General features: G+C 35.8%; 1 protein-coding gene across 2 annotated transcripts; it reads right to left on the bottom strand.

Annotated features, from left to right (window-relative positions):
- Positions 1-4,916: 4,916 nt before the first annotated feature.
- ip6k2a (inositol hexakisphosphate kinase 2a) lies at positions 4,917-11,448 on the bottom strand. 2 transcript variants are annotated; one of them, XM_059570674.1, is made up of 6 exons: positions 10,825-11,448; positions 8,540-8,753; positions 7,349-7,521; positions 6,219-6,394; positions 5,879-6,145; positions 4,917-5,848 (listed from the first exon to the last, which is right to left on the bottom strand). In XM_059570674.1, the coding sequence occupies exons 1-6, from the start codon at positions 11,033-11,035 to the stop codon at positions 5,525-5,527; spliced, it is 1,365 nt and encodes a 454-aa protein (XP_059426657.1). In that variant the 5' UTR covers positions 11,036-11,448; the 3' UTR covers positions 4,917-5,524. The 2 variants fall into 2 exon arrangements, with proteins under 2 accessions (XP_059426657.1, XP_059426656.1); XM_059570673.1 differs by having other exon boundaries at positions 4,917-6,145; positions 10,825-11,447.
- Between the last annotated feature and the right edge of the window lie 9,819 nt (positions 11,449-21,267).

Here is a 21,267-nt window from a genome sequence, read left to right as displayed (position 1 = left end):
TTTAATAAATAAATAGGTTGTAATTAACATGAACGTGTAAATAATTACATAATTTTAGGTTATTGAAAACCACTTTATAAATGCCATAAATATCAAGTTTTAGGTTTTTTTTGTAGTACACTGTAAAATCTTTATGTTATTAAATTTTTCTTTTTTAAAGGTTTTACCTTCAATGCATTGTGTTTTAGAGTTAACAGAAATGGCTGTAAAATTAATGGGTAATATTCTGAAAAAAAAAATGCAATTAAATATAATTAATATTTAATAGAAACAATAAAGAAATATAAATAAAGTAAATTGAATACATAAAAATCCAAAATTATATATGTGTGTGTGTGTGTGTGTGTGTGTGTGCGTGTGTGTAGAAAATACATATTTTTTCTGTCTAAAAAACTGCTTCAGACCATACCCCTTCCATTTTCTTCAACTTTTAGGTGGAAAACAAAGAGTGTGAGTTATGTAAAAACAACAGTCAACCTTGACCTATCTTTCTGCCTCTGGGGGCCTCAGCTGGCTGAGCTGGTTTGACAGAATATTCACATTACAACACACACATCACATAGAAATAAGACTGGATAGGAATTTAAATGCATTCATCTTTTCTTTTATTCATGCACTTCTCACTTTACTATAGCAAAAAAGCATTTTTAATTGTTTCTTGCACAAACAGAATGAGCACTCTAAGCTATTTTAACGAAATAAGCCATGACAATATATCTGATCAGGAATACGTCGGTGGATAGATTTAGTTGATCTTGTTAGTGTAACTGGCAGGCCTGATTAAACACATGTTGACAGCGCAGTCAGTGAATGAAGTCAACACAGTCCGGTTCATGCTATATGGGAGCAGCGTTTACGTCATGACGGTTCTTATGTAAGATTCTTATTCTTTCTTGGCCTGGTTTTTTCTCAATCTTTCTGACTGTGGTCAACAACTAAGGGCCATTCATGACCCTACGGCTGGCCCTGTCATTGTGTGTTTATGTCTTAGTCTTCTTGAATTCTTAGAGAAGACATTCTTTTTTGCTTTGTCAGTTGCTACCTGTAACATGTGAGGTTGGCTAGTGAAGCAGTGCCAATGTCTTTTTCCCACTTGTTTGAATGCTTCATATGACGAATCATGGCCACAGAACACATGCTTTCAGTGGAACTGGAATAGGATGAAATATTGATTTCCAACAAGTGTAAAGTCGATGAAGTGACCTCGATAAATGACCCAGCTGCTACACTGAGGATCATACCGATGATGGATACAGGATCACTCTTGAAATTCCCTTTTCTAAAATCTGAAATTGACCTGTCACATAAGAAAGGAATACTAGACCTCAGTGGATACCTAAAGCAATAGTTATTCTCTCCCTATACAGATATTTAATAAGGTCCAAAAACCAACTAGAGAAAATGCTTTTATTTTGCATTTTTAATACAGTTGTGTTCATTGTAGTTTATATTTCTTCATAATATTTTTTTATTATTGATTGAGTTTATTTATAAACCTTTTAATAACTTGTAAATACCTAATTTATTATGTATTTATTAAGTTTATTTCATAATCGTAAATGTTATATAGTGAAATGCCTCTCTTTGGCATTTTATGAGATATATAATGGCAAGATTTTCATTTTAGGCTATGAATAGATTGCAAAACGCTTTATAAAAATCATAAATGGAAACGTTTTTTCTATTTTAGTACACTGTAAAAATTCATAAGAATAGGGCACAGTGTACTGTGTTAATAATAAGGAATTTTCTGTACTGTATGTTTTTTACCTGCATTTTAAATTTTGCACTTTTTCACAATTGAACCATTGCATTGTGTTTTAGAGTTATGAAAACAGAAAACATTAAATACAATATTATATATTATTATATATGTAAATTAAAAATCAGCATAATAAATTTGAGTGAATAAGTAAACATAAAAGTGAATTTATGTAAACATAAATTTATTTATTTACCTTTCATTTATTTATAAATGTGTTTTTTTATTATTTATTTGTAAAATTGATAAAATTAAGTAATAAATTTAGCTTTAAAATATATATAAAATATATAGTAAAATTCACCATTTTAAATTTAGAAATGTTTTGTTCTTTATAATTATTGTCAGCATAATAAATTAAGTAAATTAGAACTGTTATTTAAATTGAACTGTTATTTAAATAAAATTATAACTTTTTAGTTACTTATAAATGTTGTATTATTTATGAAAGATCTATATATACATTTAATAAAATGTTAGTGAAAATGCTGCAATTTCGCATTTTAATTTTAATTAATGTATAATTGATATAAAACGTACACTTTTATTTCTTTGTTTTATAAATGTTCATTCATATTATTTTCTTTACAAGCTAAAAACTTGTCCCAGTTTGTGTATCAAAAGCGTCTCACATTGGCACTTGGAAAGTTGAAAAGAAAATAGCAGAACGATGATTAAGAAACTAAATATTTACACGTGTGTGCGTATAAATGTGACCTCAAAAGGTGTGACTCAATTCAGAGAAAAAGACAAAGAAAGTGAGCAATGCTTTGCCCTCACAATGCTCTATACTTAGGAACACAGAGAGAACAAAGGTAGAATAGAATGAACTGAACTAAAACAGCACAGCTGAGTACCTGTAATGAGCATGCACATGTTAACTCTCTAAATGAACCAGCTGCATACTTCAAAACCAGCAATTATATAAGCTGAAAATATCCCCCAAATGTTTCAGATTGGGGATGATTTCATTTGATATTTGCCTGAGATTTTAAAGGATGCCTAATTAACGTATGTAGGCCAACGCATGATCCCCGGCGCTAGAGAAAAGAACTAAAAATATAGCGATTTCAGTATTACCAAATAGCTCTGTTGCCATGGCAACCCCTGTTCTGGAGAAGAGGTGATGCTAAGCTATACTGACAAACAAGAGCATGCTAAATCACATAACACTTCCACACATGCACTGACCACTAACCATTTACATTTCTATTGACATCCATGATGCTACATCTAATCACTGGAACAATGCAGTCCACTGAGACACGGGATAAAGCAGATAAAACAACCAAACAGAACAAATAATTAAATTCAAAGCACAGTATTAGGAGACATTTGAGTCCTTTTGAGTATTAAATATTATTATATTGCCGAGCAAAGGTTGCGAGAAGGTTGTTTTTTTTAATTTTTAAATAAGTGTCTAAGCCTGCATTTACCTGAGCAAAAATAAAGTAAAACTTTAATTTTCATAAACGTTATTACAATTTAATAACTGCTTTCTATTTTTATATATTTTAAAATGCATTTTTTTTTTTGCTGTGATGGCAAAGCTGAATTTTCAGTCCAGTCTTCAGTGTCAAACGATCCTTAAGAAATCATTCTAATATGTTGATTTGGTGCCAAATTATGAATTCATTGATCTTATTATTGATTCTATAAAAAAAAACATCAAATCTTTTACTCTAAATATTCACTGGAGAAAAAAGCATGACAACTAGCCCCAAGCTTAAAGAGTGCTGTCTGATAATGCATTTCTGTTTTACGTGTGCGTCATTCTGTGAGTGATACAGGTCGATTTGTAACCTAGACAAGCGTCTAAATTCTCAAACAGCCAGTAGAGGAAAAGGTCAGGCCACTTGGTCAGGACACCCTGTGTTAAAAGTTTCACACAGGGCAAGACATTAGCATCCTTAAAACTTGTGATAAAGTGATCTGTTGACCGTGAAAGCTAAAGAAAACATCCTGAGTAAGTTTATGTAAAAATAAACATTAGTTTGGTGACCAATTCTTACTATTAAACTAACTATTATCTCTGACTTTAGCCTCAGTAAGCTCCTAATTTGCTGCTTATTAATAGTAAGTAAGGTTGTTAAGGGATTTAGAATAATGGTGTGCAGAATAAGGCATTGATATGTGCTTTATAAGTAGGCTAATAAATAGCCAATATGCTTGTAATGCATGCTAATAAGCAGCTATAGTGAGAATTGGTCTTTAAAGTGTTAACAAAATTTCAGTTGTAGTGTTTCCAAAAACACTACAACTACAACTTTAGTGGAACACCAGTGTAGAATTTTTGAAGAATGTTGATAACCAAATCATTTTGTTCGTACAAAAAAAATATTTTATGTTTGACAGAAGAAAATCATACAGGTTTGGAGTAAATAAACACAGAATTTGCATTTTTGGGTAAACTATTGCATTTTTAACTAACTCAAAGAATTATTTTGATGAAATCCGAGAGCTTTCTGAACCCTCCTTAGACAGCAAGGGTCCTACCACGATCAAGGCACAGAAACAAAGTAAGGACTTGATTAAAATAGTGTAATCAACGGTTCAACTTTAATTTATGAAGCTTGTGTGTGCATGCGTGTGATACTGCTGATGTAAAACATGCATAGTGGCAGACTGTCCCGAGAGAGAAGAAATCATTGAATAAAGTCATTATTTTTGGTTTCTTTGAACACAAAAATGTATTCTTGAAGCTTCATAAAATTACACAAAACCACTTATGTCACTATTTTACAATGTCCTTACTATGCTTCTGGGCCTTGACCATGTCAGTTGTGTTGCTGTCTATGGAGGTTCAGAAAGCTCTAGGATTTCATCAAAAACATCTTAATTTGTGTTCCAAAAATGAATAAGGTCTTACAGGTTTGGAATGACATGAGGGTAATTAATAAAAGAAATTTAGTTTTTTGGTGAGCCACCCCGTTTATACTTTTTATTGCACTATTCTTTATTAAGCATCTACAGCTCAAGACCCAAACTGGGTTTTAGTGACAAATAGTGACTTGCTGTAATTTGATATACAAGATACAGCACATCTTGCAAAAAAAAAAAAAAAAAAACAAATTCACAGTACAAGACCAGATTTTAACACAAACAAGTTTTATTTTTTTGAATGACAGATATAAGATAGAGGTATCCGAACATGTCAAATAATAATATTTATTAATATCATTATTATAACATTAATAACATGGAATGTAGTTTTCAAAGCTCCATTCACTTTTCAATGTTTTTTCTTTTTAGTTTATTTAGGAAATATGACAAATAAATAAAGCTTTATTATCGTCTCTGTATGTCAACTAACTATCTGAATATAGTTGTCTCTGCACGATGGGTAAAAGTGCAAGGGGAGGGTGCTGTAGAGCGTTAACAGTCTTTCTTTTCACCACCATCCAACAAGGAGCGCTCCGAAGCTAATCAAAGTTCCAGACCCTTCTCAAGGAATGAGGACGGGAACAAAATCAGGTCCTTTTCGGTAAATAACCATTCCTCAATAAATAGAACAAAAAGGGAAATGGAAGCAACCTTGTAAGAGTACATGGGGGAAGTGAGTAAAGCTACTAAACATGGAGGAAGCAGATCGTGTGACGACTTGATGTTAGTTTCTCGACCCTTTTTAATCCTCTACAACACAAAAAACAACTGAACAGGTGGAGCTTTGAGAGCTGAACGTTTCAAGGGATTGAAAGAATGAGGAAGAGAAAGAAACATTTCCCCATTCGAACGCCATGCTGGTTTGAACAAAGCTGGGGTTTAATCTGTGCTGTGGTCCTCTAGTTCTGAAATGATGGTGATGAGGTTCTCCAATCCGAAAATGTAACCGCTGTCCTGGCCCTCGTGGACTACACTGTCCTCGTCGTAGTGTCGACACGTGGTGTGAGCAAAGTCAATCATGCGAACATCCACCACCGGGCCGCTGTCTGGCCTGGCCATGCGTCGCAGCACAGCAGAGCTGCTGGTGCCGCCACAAGCACCGCTGTTGCTACTGCTGCTGGCTGCACCTGCGCCGTGAGGGAATCCAAAAGCACCACCCTCCTCTTCTTCTTCCTCCTCCTCCTCCTCCTCTTCTTCCTCATCGTCATCTTCCTCGTCCTCCTCTTCCGAAAGCCCATCCTCTGCGGAGTGGCGTGATCGCGGAGGGTCTCCATCGTATATTATCAAGAGTGAGCTGGAGTAAAAGCGGTAGCTTTCGCAGGCCTCCAGTGCCGCCTGCATGTCTCGCAGCCTCCGCAGCACCGGCGACAGGAGCTCGCGTCTTAGGCACCTCCCATCGTGGAAGAACTGAAAGATGGCCTCTTTGAAGCCAGACAGAGTCAGCTTGCGGCCGTGGTACTTGTTCATGAACATGAGCTGCCCTGTGTCTGAATGGTAGACCTGGAGGAGAGCGAAGAATAGCGTGTGAATGTGCTTCTAATATTATGGAATTACGCTCAAGAGCTGCACTAACCTGCATCCCGCAGAGGCGCACTCCGATGCTGGCGGAGGTACTCTGCTGACACTTGCGGATCTGGACGGCCTTCTTCTCCTCAGAGGCGTCGTCCCCGTGCTGCCTCGTGCCCATCTTCAGATCAAGCACGCATGGAACTGTGTAGCGCCATGTCAGGTTCTCCAACAGGATGAATTCTGAAGGGAGGTTCTGGGTTAAGGGAAACATAGATTCTCCTTTCTTTTCAGTATTGCTCTACAATTAAACTTTGTTTTTCTGCAGAATAAATCTATTTACATCACAATTGTAATTCTAATTGTAAATCTGCATAGCAATACATGCTTTATAATGTTTGGTGTTTTTCTTCTGCAGTATGAATAGCTACGTTAATGAGTAGAGATTTCCATATATATTTTAGTGACTTAAAATTTGGGTAAAATAAGTGTCAATGAATAATTTAAATACATTTTGTATATAATTATAAATCTGTTATTATTCATTTGTATTATACATCATATTTCTTTAATTACATATCAGTAATAATATATCTTTATTATATGCAGACATTAAAATATATTTTATAAATAAAATATATATAATGGTATATAATGTTTTGTATAATATATATATATATTATGGAAATATACTTTCTATACAAGTATATACACATTTTTTTATTATATTTTAAAACAATTATTCTTAAGAACATCTTACAGCATGGAAATTTTGGTGTCACATGATCCTTCTAATAAAATCATTCTAATAAATTATTCTTATTTGCTGCTCAAGATACATTTCTTAGTGTTAAAAACAAACTTCATTTTTTTTATTTCATAATCTTTTTTTCCAAGATACTTTGATGAATAGAAAGCAAAAGAACAGCATTTATTTGAAAAATAAATATTTTATTACATCATAAATGTCTTTACTGTCACTTTTAATTCATTTAACGTTCATTTAACGCATCCTTGCAGAATAAAGTATTAATTTTTTTTTTTATATATAAAAAGGAGAAGGTTAGGTTAAGCCTTACTGACCTCAAATGTTTGAACAGTGCTGTTTATTTATATAAATGAATGACATGAGCTAACAATCAGCAGTAAACTGCACTAGACCAATCCAGCTTTGTTTGTGGCAGCATTGAAGGATACTGTACTGGTTGCGGTGTTTTGCGTTCTCCTTCATCCTCTGCAGGTGTTGCTGGTGGCACTTGAGGCTCCAGGGGTTGTGCTTGAGCTGAGGGCCGGCAGCATTGCTCCTCTCCAGGCTGTAGTAGAACACCTCGGCCTGTGTAAGCCACTCCAGCTCCTCCTCGCGTTTGACACTGGAGAGGTGTGGATAGAGGTCGTCAGCCTGACATGCAGATTACGGCTAACTTGGTAGAACTTGTATTAAGAGATCTAAACAAATTCCTTAAGTTTTAATATTACATTTTGGCGTGAAACTTGTCCTGTGCCGTCTGTGCTACATACATAAACAACACCCCAAGGCTTGTTGAGGTGGGTTAATACCCATGATTCCTAAAATCCTAAATCCCCCCACAAAGAACAAATGCCTCTTATCTAGTGTTTCACCCCCTCCACGGTCACACTGAGGTCACTTCTAAGTCACAAAGCTACGCTGGTTACATAACCTCTTGCCAAACTTTGGCTCAAAACACACATTTGAACCAGTCCGGTTGCCAGCAGCTGAGGGTGCATCTGTTCTGCCCAGCTGGGTGTTCTGTAGGTCAGTGCGCTCAGTGCCTCCCCATGACGACAAGGACGTTGCGATCGGTCACATTCTCATTGAGTCAGACAAGTACTGAGCAGGGCCATTATTACAGGAGAACACAGGCTAGTATTATTCAAGAGATGTAGGGTATTGTGGCCTAGGCATTAAAGCTTAAGACTGCTAACTGAAAAGCTGCTGGTTCGATCCGCAAGAAACAGTACGTGATTTGTCAGTACGGTTGTCCTTGAGAAAGACTCTGAACCTCCCTGCAGTCTCTGGTAAATGGATACATTTTGATCTAAATACACATTTTTACAGAGTTTATTCATGCAAAATTGTGCTACAACGTAACAGGTAGTTGTCACATCTGTGCCAACTGTTCTAAGTGTTTTTTAGTACGTCTAAACAGTTATTGGGATGTAGTAGCGCTGAACAATTTAGGGGAAAATCTAATTGTGATTTTTCTGAAAAAAATTGTGACTGTAATTTAAATTGCACATTTTTTTAGGACTGCATTAAAAATTTATGGCCATTAACACCACTTCTATGTTTCAATTCTTCAACACTACTTTTGCATGTTATGCATATTGCTAGGATGTCTGTGCAATCTGATGTTACCGTCCCCTCACCTCTTGTCTTTGTCCTTCCGAGCGTGTCTGGACCGGTCCTTGCTGTAGCCCTCATTGTCCAGAAGCATCTTACTGACCCATTTTATTTTGTTATTGGGTTCCAGGTCTGCCGAGGGGTCCACGTTCTCCAAGTCCCCAAGCTCACTGTGCAGAGGGTATGCAATAAGACACAAATTTCCTTCCTCATCCTCCTCAAAACTCACCGAAACCACACCTGCAGACAGATGAGAGAGATATGGAATAGGAGAAAAAAAAAAAAAAAAGAATGAGGTCAGAGGTGAAATCATAATAACTTCACTTCAGCAAACAGGAAGTAGTCAGAGATCCGGGCTTAAAGTAAACTGTCTGGGAAATCTTTAACATCTCTTACCCACTTCTCTTTTTTGCGCTTAAAAGCTCGCCAGTCTTTAACAAAAGCTACTGAGCCGACAGCACGGGCTGCTCCTAACCTGATAGGAATCACACAATCCATAAACAAACGAGACAGAAATTCTTGAAAAAGAGAGGGAGGAAGCAAAGAAGGCTGAGGATTGGGAAGAGAGAGAAGTCTATCAAACAACAACAACAACAACAACAACAGCCAATGAACAGGAGCAGCTTCACTGGATCAGATTTCTGAATCTGTCACAGCAAACCACATCAAACCTCCATTTAATCAATGCCACACAAGAAGGAAAACAGCCAGTAAATAAATGACAAGAGGCTAAAGATATGATGAAACCAACACTATTTATTGTCAAAGATCATATCACATCATGACTCTAATTCAAGAGCATCCATAAACCACAGTGCATCAAAACCTGGCAAAAAAATTAAGGCATCACATGTAAACACCACAAGAATTACAAAAATAAATTATAAACCTGAAAGACAGCCCCAGAGATATACACAAGAAACATTTTTTGCACTAAATAAATATAAAAATGATATTCTGAGAGAACAAAAGAGTACCAAAAGGGATAATATAAAGTCATGAAAAAGTTAGATAAAAAATTAGAATTAAAATAAAGATTTAAAAATGAGATTTTTATTCTCATTCTCAGTTACATTATTGAAGTATTTTTAATGTAACAAAGTAAAAAATGCAAATAATTCAAACAAAATTTTTTAAAAGACAGAACAAAAAATGTTCATGTAAATTATATTTCATCAGCATTTATTACAGAAAATGAGATTTGTTTAATGAAGCATTAAAAAATATATATTTATAAAGAAATTTAAAAGCATTTTTTTTCAAAACAACAGAGCATGATGCAAAAAACATAGCCAGTCTCGCATTGACTTCCAATTCAGAATATTAAAACACACACTAAGTATATTTTTATTGACAATAGCTTCCTACCATTAAGAAAAGGATAAAAATGCATTTCAAGACACCATAAACATTCACAAAGATGCCCAAGCTTCTGTTTTGACATCACACCCATCCCCCCAACCTTACCCAATAAAAAACATATGTCCTGCACACTTAACACACTGGAAAACAGGCCATTTAAAATGTATGGATACTGCAGTGTGCATCCAAACTGGGCTGTGTGTATCTGTGTTTTGAAAGAACAGAGAGAGAAAAATGACACAGATGGACATAAGCAAAAACGAAGCCGGTTGAACTTGTTTTTCCAGGTGTTTCTTCAGGAATGACAGCAAAGTGTGTGGGAGGCAGTCTATGACGTCATGTCAGCAGTCTTTGGGTCCAGAAAAAAAAACTCACTTGTCATTGCTGCCGCTTTTCAAGTTTGTTAAGCTGGAATGCGCTCCACATTCAGGTATCTTCAAACGAACCCTGACAGGTGTATGCGTTAAAGTACAGTCTTGCCAACAACTTACCTTTTAGGGGCCCTACCGAAATGGGACATTTACAAAGACACTATACCTAAATACTTAAAGAAATATAAACTTCTATAAAACAGAAAGGTGATGGTTGTAACCATTCACATTCAATGTAAACGACAAAGAACGTGACTGGCTGGTGTCTGTTTCCACTAAATAAAAACAGACACACGGCACGGGTTTGCAACAACATGAGGGTGAGTAAATAATAGCAGAATTGTCTTTTTTTGGGTGAACTGTCCTTTGAAGAATTTATTACAACATCGCCACCTCCAGGAGAATAGCGTTAAGACGCAAACACAGCAGCAGTGCTGGCCTTCATTGAACATTAAGATATTTTTACATTCTAACACACCGAAATATCACATTATACACGAAAGACAGTTATGAAGAAGAAAAGAATGGCTTTAACAGCCAGGAAAACGTAATAAGGCTTCACATTAGTAGCTACTTACCTCTATATTGCGGTGTAAACTTCCGCATAGCCGCAGGGAGGCTCTTGTAAAACTGGTGCTCCCGGGGGATGAGGGGCTTGCATATTGTCTGCTCCCCGAAGCGGAGCACACACGAGTGTCCCCCCACCTGGTGCACAAAGGGCTCAAGGAGCACCCCTTTGCCCAAATACCCCTGCGGCTCTGTCTGCATCCCCTCGATGGCTGGGCTCATCCTCCGGGGGCATTAGACTCTCGCTCCTGGTCCAGCTATACACCGCAGACGTGTAGACGGATGAAAAGGACGAAATGGTCTCAGTATATTTCTTTCTGTCTTTCGTTTATCTCGATTCACTCTATCGTTTATTAACGGCCAGTAATGTATTCTCCGTCGTGCAGCAGAACACTGCAGGACATAAACAAAAGAAACGGGAAGGAGGAAGAAAGGCTACACGACAGAAGAAAGAACACAGCTCTGTGTTTGGATTCAATCCTTTCTTTTACGACAGGAATAATCTAGTTTGTATCTTATTCTAGTTGTTCTAAGGGCGAAATTTAGGGGATTTTAATCGAGAAAGAGCATCTTAAACGCCCGAGTGTCGGCCGCTTTCTCGGAAGCTCTTCTACTGATACCGTAATCGCTTGCCGAACTGACAAAATGTCAGCGCTGCTTCAGTTGCTCCGCCTCTAACACAAACTCGACCAATCAGAGCGCCGGAAACGGTGTAGGATGGCAACAAGTAGAGAGGACGGAATGCGAACAAAGAGCGAGGAAGGGTGGGGGAGGGGAGGATGTAGATGAAAAACAGTCTGGGGTGGAGGGGAGGGTGAGCTGAGCGACTCAGCTGTTTTTCTCCCTGTGACATGGATGTCTTAGGAAGCTGGTAAAGTGCACACTTTGGCACTCACAAGGGTCACGACGCAAACATGCAGAAAAATTCAGTTCACGGGGGACAGGAAACGAAAAAGCAGAAATGAAAATGTTCTATATTAAACGAAAACTATAATAAACTAGCAGATAACATTGACTTGGCTAAGAAGTCAAAGAAAAAAACAATTAGCAATAAAAAAAATGTTTCCAAGTTTTATTTATATAGCGCTTTTCTCAATACACATCGTTTCCAAGCTGCTTAACATAAATGATGATAATTTTTTTATAATGTCTTAATGTCTTCATGCCTTTCATAGCTTTTTATATACTTCACATTTGTGATTATCTCAACAAGGCTTATATATTGTTTATTGCTTTGCTTGAGTATAAAGTTGGATATATACTACTTATATAGGCCTATCCAACTTTATATCTGTGTGTGATAAGATTAAATTTTTGCAACAATCAGGCAGTTGAGATTTGCTATATACTATACTACATGAGTATACCATATTTATGAGGATAAAATTGGACTTAGCTATAGGCTATTCAACTTTAGAGAGCTTTGCAATAATATAGTTTACATATTTTATGATGATATGAACAGTCACACAGTTTTGCTATAAAAGCTACATATTGCTTTACTTGATGCTGCTGGATGTACTATAAATCCAAATTTGGCATGGCATAATATTCATACATAAAACACTGTATATATATACATAATATCTGTAGTCCCCTACTGTGCAAGACAAATGCAACTGTGGCCTGCACATTAAAAACAATATATATATTTTTTTATAAAGAACATGCATATGAAATTCTATTATAGTACTAGTGTGATATTGTCTGTGCAAATATGTAGGAACCTGGCAAATGAGAGGAAAAACAGGTGAAACATGATATCAGTGGCCCTCGGGGTATAGGGGATTACTGTTGTGTGCTTCAGTGTAAATCGTTCAGCCAACGAAATGAAATAGGGTGTCTCACCTGACTATGGACAGAAGTTTTTTTTTTTGAGGAACTGAGAGCACTGAGATAGTGGCAATGGTATTGTGTCAGTGTTTTTAATTTTTTACTAACATAAAGTTAATGAAATAATCTGGATACATGATTTTCCTCAGAGAAAGATAAATGCACATAGTTTGAAGGAGGATGGATGCATATCATGTATTCTACAGTAGGAGGTTTTCAGTAGTGTTGGACCACAAGCAGCAGATTTGACTTTAATCTCTCTCTCTCTAATCTCGCCTGCTGTAACTCACGAGTGGAAAATGGGCCATGGAAAAAGCGTGAGAGAAGAATGAAAAACATCAAAAACTACTACAGAGCAGAGAGCTCCTTTTCTTGAAATGACCAAGACAGCCAGATAGATTTTTATTAGTAAATATTATTTCAGAGACTTCAGACAGAGATGGAGCTCTATTCATTTTTGCCATTGTCTAATTTTATTTAGACATTTAAAAAGATTTCAATTTAAATTCTGTCATATTTATTACATTTAAAAATCCTTATGTTGTTCTGAAGCCAAAATAGCATTGAGTGAGAACACATTTAAGTTGTTATTCCCACGAAATCTCTTTTGCATTAGCAGCATTTTCTATGCTACAGAGCTTTAAACATTAAAACATCATTACCATGCTTGAGAATGTGAGCATGGCAGTGTCAAAGGGCCACACAATTCATTTATTCATTAATGGAACAAATGCAAATTGAGGGGTGGTATACCAGCGGTTAAAGGTTTTATCCAGTGGCACAGCCCTGATGCTTTGATCACAGAGACCTTTGAAACCTGTGAACTTGAAAATCCCTGAGAGAACCACTGTGCCTTTAAATAGGGTATATAACCCCAAATGGCTCCTGTGCCTGATATTTTTATTATTCTATTTAAACAGCATCTGCTAAATGACAAGTAATTCATCATAGAGCTAACCAGATATGCTGCTGTTAAGATCTGTACAGACCAGTGCCTTTACAAATGTTTAAACAACACTGACCTCCAGTTAAGTAGCGAAACAAGGGCAGGAGACAATTAAAACTGCCAACAGAGTGAAACACCAGCCTACTTACTGATCTGAGAAGGATCAGAGAGTTTCATCAGTTGCTTGCAGCTGGAATACATTCTGAGATATGAAACATTTTGAGCTTTGGCAGTGTAAATCTGAGACTCGAATGAGAATGAGAGCACCAGATCCTGCAATTAGTGCTGTGGCACTTTTGGCGGAGTTCTAACAAGGGCATTAAACCACGGACAATGCCAAGGCAGCACTCAACTCCTCTTAATTCACTCCCAGACTTGGTACATCGTGTCTGCAAATGAAGACTGTAGGGGCACAGTCTGCCCTGTAACCCAGTAAGAACTGGAGGTCAAAGCCAAGGCAAAGACTGAGCTTCATGAATGGAGACAGGTGAGACATTAATGCGATTTGGGCCATGCTAATCTCTCAATGTGTCTATCAATGTGTAAAGACATTGGGATTGATGTGCAGACTGGCATCATCGATCCAGGACAAAGAGTACGTGTTAGCATGTAGTTATGAACACTGATGTGTAGCAAAGTCTTTGCCAAGTAAATAAAATTAAAATTGATTTTATTTACCTTCTTCATACAATTCCTTTCTTTATGTCCTGGTCTTAGTGTGCATGATGTTTCAGTGCATATTATTAAAGAAAAAATATGTATCTAAATAATCTTTCAACAAAACAAAATTTAAAGGAATGGATTTTTTTATTTTTTGTTTATTCGACATTACAAGAGCTCTTATTTTTCCTCTTCATCAACCTGTAACAAGAGACTACTTTTCATGATCACATCAATTCTTAATAATTAAAGTCTAGTCCTGGCATACATATTTTCATTTCCACTGTGCTAATCACTGATATTTCAGAAATATGTGAACTTATGCAAGAAATTTTTGTGAGATTCATTGAGAAAAATGCAATAAGCAATAACTCAGAAAACAAGGTTTGTTACCTCTGAAGAGAATGAAAATGTCTCAATTTAAATATATACAAATACACTTTATATAATCTAATTCAGCATTTTAAGGATTCACTAGTGGTTAGTGCATGCAAAATATAACATACAAAAGTAATACAGCTGTTTTATTAATTCACCTTGTGTGTTTTGAATTGCTTTTAGCAATTAGAGAGCAATGACTGGATATGACATCCACAGAATCACCATTTTTGTGTTTGTGTGTGCATGAGAGAGAGAGATTAAGAGAGGATAGGATGACCTTGAGAAACCAAGGGGGTCGTGATGACAGTGGCATGAGCAGTAAGGATGGATTAGTTTGGGGTAAATGAGAAGGTGTTGACTGACATACCTGAAAACCAATATAAAGGACAGCTGGTATAGTTAGAGGGAAAGTAATAGAAAAACGTGCACCATAAAAAGACTATAAAGTCACCTGAGATATTTTGATCTATACTCAAACACTTCTGCTCAGTGGTGAGATCATACTCTAAGTACGAATCAAACTGACCTGCCAAACCTGACAACAATACAGGCCCGTAGCCAAAGATGCCTAAACAGCCACGTCCTGCACTGAATGGAAAATAGTTGGGCTCAAGGTAAGTCTATTTACAAGACAGCTCAGAGCAAATCTGCACAGGTCACTGAATAATACCTGTACAGTACATATATTCTCACACATTGCCTAATAATAGCACAGTTTTTCCACAGTCTTTTAATAGAGGTGGATTATATTTTAGTTAAATTACACACACACACACACACACACACACACACACACACACACACACACACACACACACACACACACACACACACACATATATACTGTATACACACCACTACTAAATGCAGCTATCTGCTTTATTTAGATTAACATTGTACATATATTTCAATAGCATTTAGTTTACTAAACCTTTAATTATCTGTCACTAATAAAACCCCATTTAAAAAAAAACATTGCCATAAAACTAGTCAACTGGACATGAAAATTAAATAATAAAATGACCATTTAAATAAATTACCTATAACATTCTATATAAGTGTACAGCAGCATATACAAATAGCTGAAGAATCAGGTAATATAATCTTCAAATACTCTGTGGCTTTTTAATTTTAATAAACATTTGTAAAACATATGAAGCATTTCTTGACTGGTGTCTTTAGAGCATCTTAAACGATTGCCTGGATGTTAAAGTTGTCTGCAGTTTTGACTTCGCTCGTCAACACTATGAAAACAATCCATCACGTGCAGTAAACACATGTACATGACTCTGAGATAATCCATCTTCAATGTCAACACATCTAACCCAGAATATCCCTTACATCTGTCTATATACAGTATGAAGCCCCCCCTGAGCTGGCGAGATCATGACACATACAGCAGCTGATTTAAAATAAGCCACATGCCGGATACAGTGAGAGTGTGTCTTGATGTCTTCATGAAGGGTCGTTGGCCTGAACAAACACATCCTCTCTAAGACAAAGCTTTTGAAACTTCCTGAGTGCTCTCCACCCTACCTTGGAGAATAGCATATCCTGCTGAGATGTGAACATACTGTCAGTCCTGTGTGTGGGTTAGGTTTTGCCTACTGTGGGGATCAAATGTCCCAAGCTTAATAATATGTTAAGGAAGAAGCTTATCACACTATATAATGAAAATATAAAAATGTCAACAGCAACAAAAATAGCATAGACACAATAGAATCTCTATTATGAATCATCTATCATATGTAGCATTGACAATTCCGATTCATTTTAGTGAATCAGTTTACTACAAACTGAGAAAATTTGATTCATTTTAGTGAATCAGTTTATTACAAACTAAGAAAATCTGATTCATTTTAGTGAATCAGTTTATTGTAAACTAAGAAAATCTGATTAATTTTAGTGAATCAGTTTATTGTAAACTAAGAAAATCTGATTCATTTTATTGAATCAGTTTATTGTAAACTAGTCATATGTAGAGAAGAAAGTCTGATTCGTTTTAGTGAATTAAGTAAATTTTAAACTCTCTCATATGTAGCATTGGAAATTTCACTTTATATTAAAGAAATGGGTTGTTCTATAGTCATGTACAGTATGGTCAAAATGTGCATTTCAGTACTTACAACAGAGCTGGAAAGTGGATTCCTAAGACACTTGAAGACATTTCTCTAGTCTCCATGGTTACCCACTGCTGTCACACTTGACCGAGTTGATAAATTTTGTATTATACAATAGCATGACGTTCCTGCAGAACATTTCAGAAAAATGCCTGTACTCTAAAACACTGTGACTAAAACAACAATAAACAATAAATAAATAAAATATTATTTATTGGGTGGGGGGGTATGGGGGTTGGGGAAAAATATAATTTTGACTTTTTTGGTCTTATTTTCTTGTGTACCTATCTATTATATGCAAGTGGATGATGTTTGATTGTTAATGGAATATAAAATATTTAAAATATATAATATATGCTATAAAATGGTAGTTATTTAATTTAAGAAATAATATAATATCATATGTTTTATTTTCTCACAGAATGGGCAATATATGGATAGAAACGTGTAGTATACCATGATACCATGTCTACGTGTGTGGATTGTGGCCTCAGTAACACAATCTACAGAATGTCAATAAAAAGAGACAGATTATAAGCACGCACCTGGTGTCGTTTGCTCAACTAGAATTTAGCACTCAAGGTGAGAGATACAGAGAGTCTCAAGTTGAATGGTGACAGTTAAGGGGGTGAATTCCAGAGCACTGACACCAGATGCTCATGTGAGGGATAACATGAGCAGATTTATTAGCAATATTGATTGGCATCTCACTTATACTCACCATAACCTAAATACTGTACATGCCAAGGCAAAGTCTGGCTTTCCTTTTTTTTTTACAGACTTCTTATTTATACATTTTACAAAAGGTCAGACTACAGCTAGCGATGTAAAGACCCATACAGAAATATGAATATATGACATATATTGTCTAATATCAAGAGAGAGACTGCCATATATGTTACTTTTAAGGTGATATATAATTTTCATATACGTAAATTCTCTGGGAACATGAAGATAATAACATATGGAAGATATATGATGATTTTTTAAAGCTATTATAGCAAATTTATGTCAACATGCAATATATATTTTATTTATATATGCAAATCTATTAAAAGAACATATATACAAAAATCTGTATGTTTATGTTTTTGAAATACATTTTCAATACATGTCTATTATTTTATATTTACTTATATAATATCAACATGTATTAAAAAGTTTCAGGATGGATATACATGTACATGACGTACATATGTGTATATTTACATATATTACATTTGCGTATGGGAATGAGGCACTGTAAACAATTTTTTGTTTAAAAAAAAACAGATTATTGGTGTACTTTAAAAAAGAAAATACTATTTCAGTCTTTACTTCAGAATTAATCTTTAATTCAATGTGTTTCTTTGTAATAATTCGTGAAATTCACTCGCAATTTTTGAATGAAAATTGATTTAAAGGAAAAAAATGTCATGGTCTACTATTTCATTAAATATCATTTTATTTGTTAATTTGCTTTTATAATCCAAACCACCAAAATAATATATATAAATTTTTTTTACAGAAGATGTTTGAAGTAGCCTATGTTTCTAGATAATTAATTAGATGATCTAATGCCAACTAATTTGTTATGTTTTGAAACAGTTTTTACTTGTGCATCAGTTTTTGTTACATCAGATGGATAATTTACGACTCCACCTTAATTATTCTTTCACACATGTTAAGCTGGTTATATATTTGGGCTTTTCACAATAATTACTGTTTCATTATCAGCTTTACATAAAATAGCATGTTACAAATGCCTCCAGTTAGCAAGCCAAGGGCAATGTGTCATGGAAAAAAAACAAGTAAAATGTGATCATCTATATTTAATAGGTAAGCCATCAATTGCCAGTGGCCTTTATGCAAAGCCAGATGTAATGATGAAAAACAAGAAGGAGGGGAAAAGGTGAAAGTGTGAAACCAGAGTGAGCTCAGAGTGAATTAAAGTGTGATCTCACGTGCGGTTAGAAAGAGATATCTTACAGACAGACTGTAACCTAAGATAAGCTTTTAAATTTTTACATGGAAATCTGATCATATAAAAATGGCCACACCAATTATTCATGCTTCAAAAGCAGTTTCATTGTAATATTACAGTTAATATACCTTAATTGCCCGCACAGGTACACACCTGTTTTGTTGAAAAACTCACTCGCGTGACAAGTGTGTAACAAGTGTGTGCTTTACATTATGTTTGTTTGTACTGTTGGCACTGTGTTTTGGGTGTGATATAATGCATTGTACACAGTGAACCAGAGTTTAATTGCATGTAAAGTTAATTTAGGTCGTGAAAATGTCCTAAGGCTGCATCTGTGTACTTCTTTCCTTTGAGGAATCTTAGATATTCTCATGGGTTGTGGTTCAGGGTGTCTATGTGCCACAGTCACCTACTGGGATTTGTGAGCATATATCTAGACAAAAAATTGGAGAACCGCTTTCCTTTTGTCTCTCCTCACTTGAGTCTGTGTATCTTATTTTCTTCATATCTTCCATGTAATGTGCACACTTCCTCCGTATCTGTTTATCTTCATCCCTTGTTTCTGCCATCTGATTAATGAACAGTGTTGGGGAAGCCACTTTGAAACTGTACCTTGACAAACTGCATGGGTAGATTACAACCCGCAACGTACTGCGTAAGTAAACATAATTTACAATAACTTTTTTGTGATTATAGTCAAGACTCGAATTGAAGAGAATGCGGGGGGATGGCATCTCCCTAGTTGGAAAAAAATGACAAAAAGCATCCCCTCAGTAAAACCACCATCCACCATTAAGATAATTCACGAATAACGGTGATTGGCCAATCAGAACTCAGTTCTGTAACAAGCTTCACACAAGCAGAAGCAAGTTATCGTCATTTTTCACACACAAACGGAAACCATGGAACTACATTTAGATGAGCAGAAAAGATTCGAACGGCTGGGTCTATTATAATATAATATATTTACATATAGTTTGAGTTATTAATATTATTTTAATATTATTTTTACTTTTTGTTTGATTAATGACCATTCTTTCTTACATTAAACCATACTTGTCCCTGTATGTAAGTGTGGATGTGTGTGAGGAAGGTTTCATTGATGTGATGGATATTGAGAAGGTGATATGAGGCCCTGTACAGCAGCCAAGTAGCTGTTTGAGAGTGTGGATGTTCTGATTGGCTGTTGATTGTTTTTGAGGAAGGGTGCTGATGTTCTGATTGGCTGGGTCCCAGCAGGCACGGCACACCTGAGACCAAATGCTGAGTGTCTGTGGGCTGCAGCAGGCACAGTGGAAAAATACAGAATCCCCACTCTGCCAACTGTGAATACGTTCACAGGGAGATGTGCATAAACTCAGGCACACAAACAGGTCATACAACACAAAAATGTGTTCAGAATCAGAATCCAGCCAACACCTTTGAAGTATAACATGCATGTGTGCTTGAGAGTAATTAAGCCACTGTCAGCATTGCATGTTATTTTGATCACACAGTGAACCCACATTTTTCTGTCATTTACTTGTGTGTGTTTGAAAAGAAATGATCATAAACAGTAGCAAAGGAAAGGCAGAAAATCAGTCCAAGGCCAGGTTGGACAGGAAGTGCCACAAATTCAGTTCAGACCACTGTGTAATTTGTTGTTATCTAGCCTTTGTAATCTGTTGCATCATTTATAGGATGCATCAAATTTTTCACAAGATGCAGCAATAAAAAATTGATTACTGAGATTTTCAGTGTTTTCAGCACATTTGGAAATATGAAATCTAAAATCAACAAGCTTTATTTTTAGCTCATTGCTGTGAGGTTGGTAGGGTGTCTTGGGTGGTTGCTAAGTTGTTCTATTCTGTTATGCAGTGACTAAGGTGTTTTTGGGTAGTTTTAACATATTGCTATTTGGTTGCTGGAGTTTTGCTAAAGTTGCTAAAGTTTTTGCACAGTTATCCTAAACTTCAGAGTACCATGTTGCTGTCTGGTTGGTTACTATATTATATTTTGTCTATATATATATATATATATATATATGATTTATCAGCTAAGCTAAAAGTTTTGAAAATAACTTCACTGTTTTAGGTCTGTTGCACAAATTATGCATATTACGCACCAAAGCGTAATACTTAGAATTAGTGGTTTGTTCTTAACCCTTAACCCTAAGCTTGAGTAATACTGTAATAGTGATGCTTGTGTAACTTCTCTTTCTATGGAAGAACCAGAAGATATGAATTGCCAAGATTAGGTCCATACACACACAAAAATAGCAAATGCAATATGCCAGCTATGATAACAGAATTTTAAGAATTACCATGAGTCACGATGCACAACCTGCTAAGAACTTGGTAAACCACACCTTCAATCTTCTTACATCTCTTGTTCATATCCTTTATCGTCCATCTCCTCAAACAATAAGTCTGTCACTCATAAGTCCTTCGACAATGTATTCTGCACCCGATACCAAATTACTTTGGATCAGGCAACAGTAGCCCATTAAAACCTACTTTATGACTGTGTCTGATACTAATAATACATGACCTGTCCATCTGTCCTATGCAGT

Source organism: Carassius carassius, chromosome 17, assembly GCF_963082965.1.
Source record: "Carassius carassius chromosome 17, fCarCar2.1, whole genome shotgun sequence".
Lineage (NCBI taxonomy): Eukaryota > Metazoa > Chordata > Actinopteri > Cypriniformes > Cyprinidae > Carassius > Carassius carassius.
This window is presented reverse-complemented; position numbering and strand designations above follow the sequence as displayed.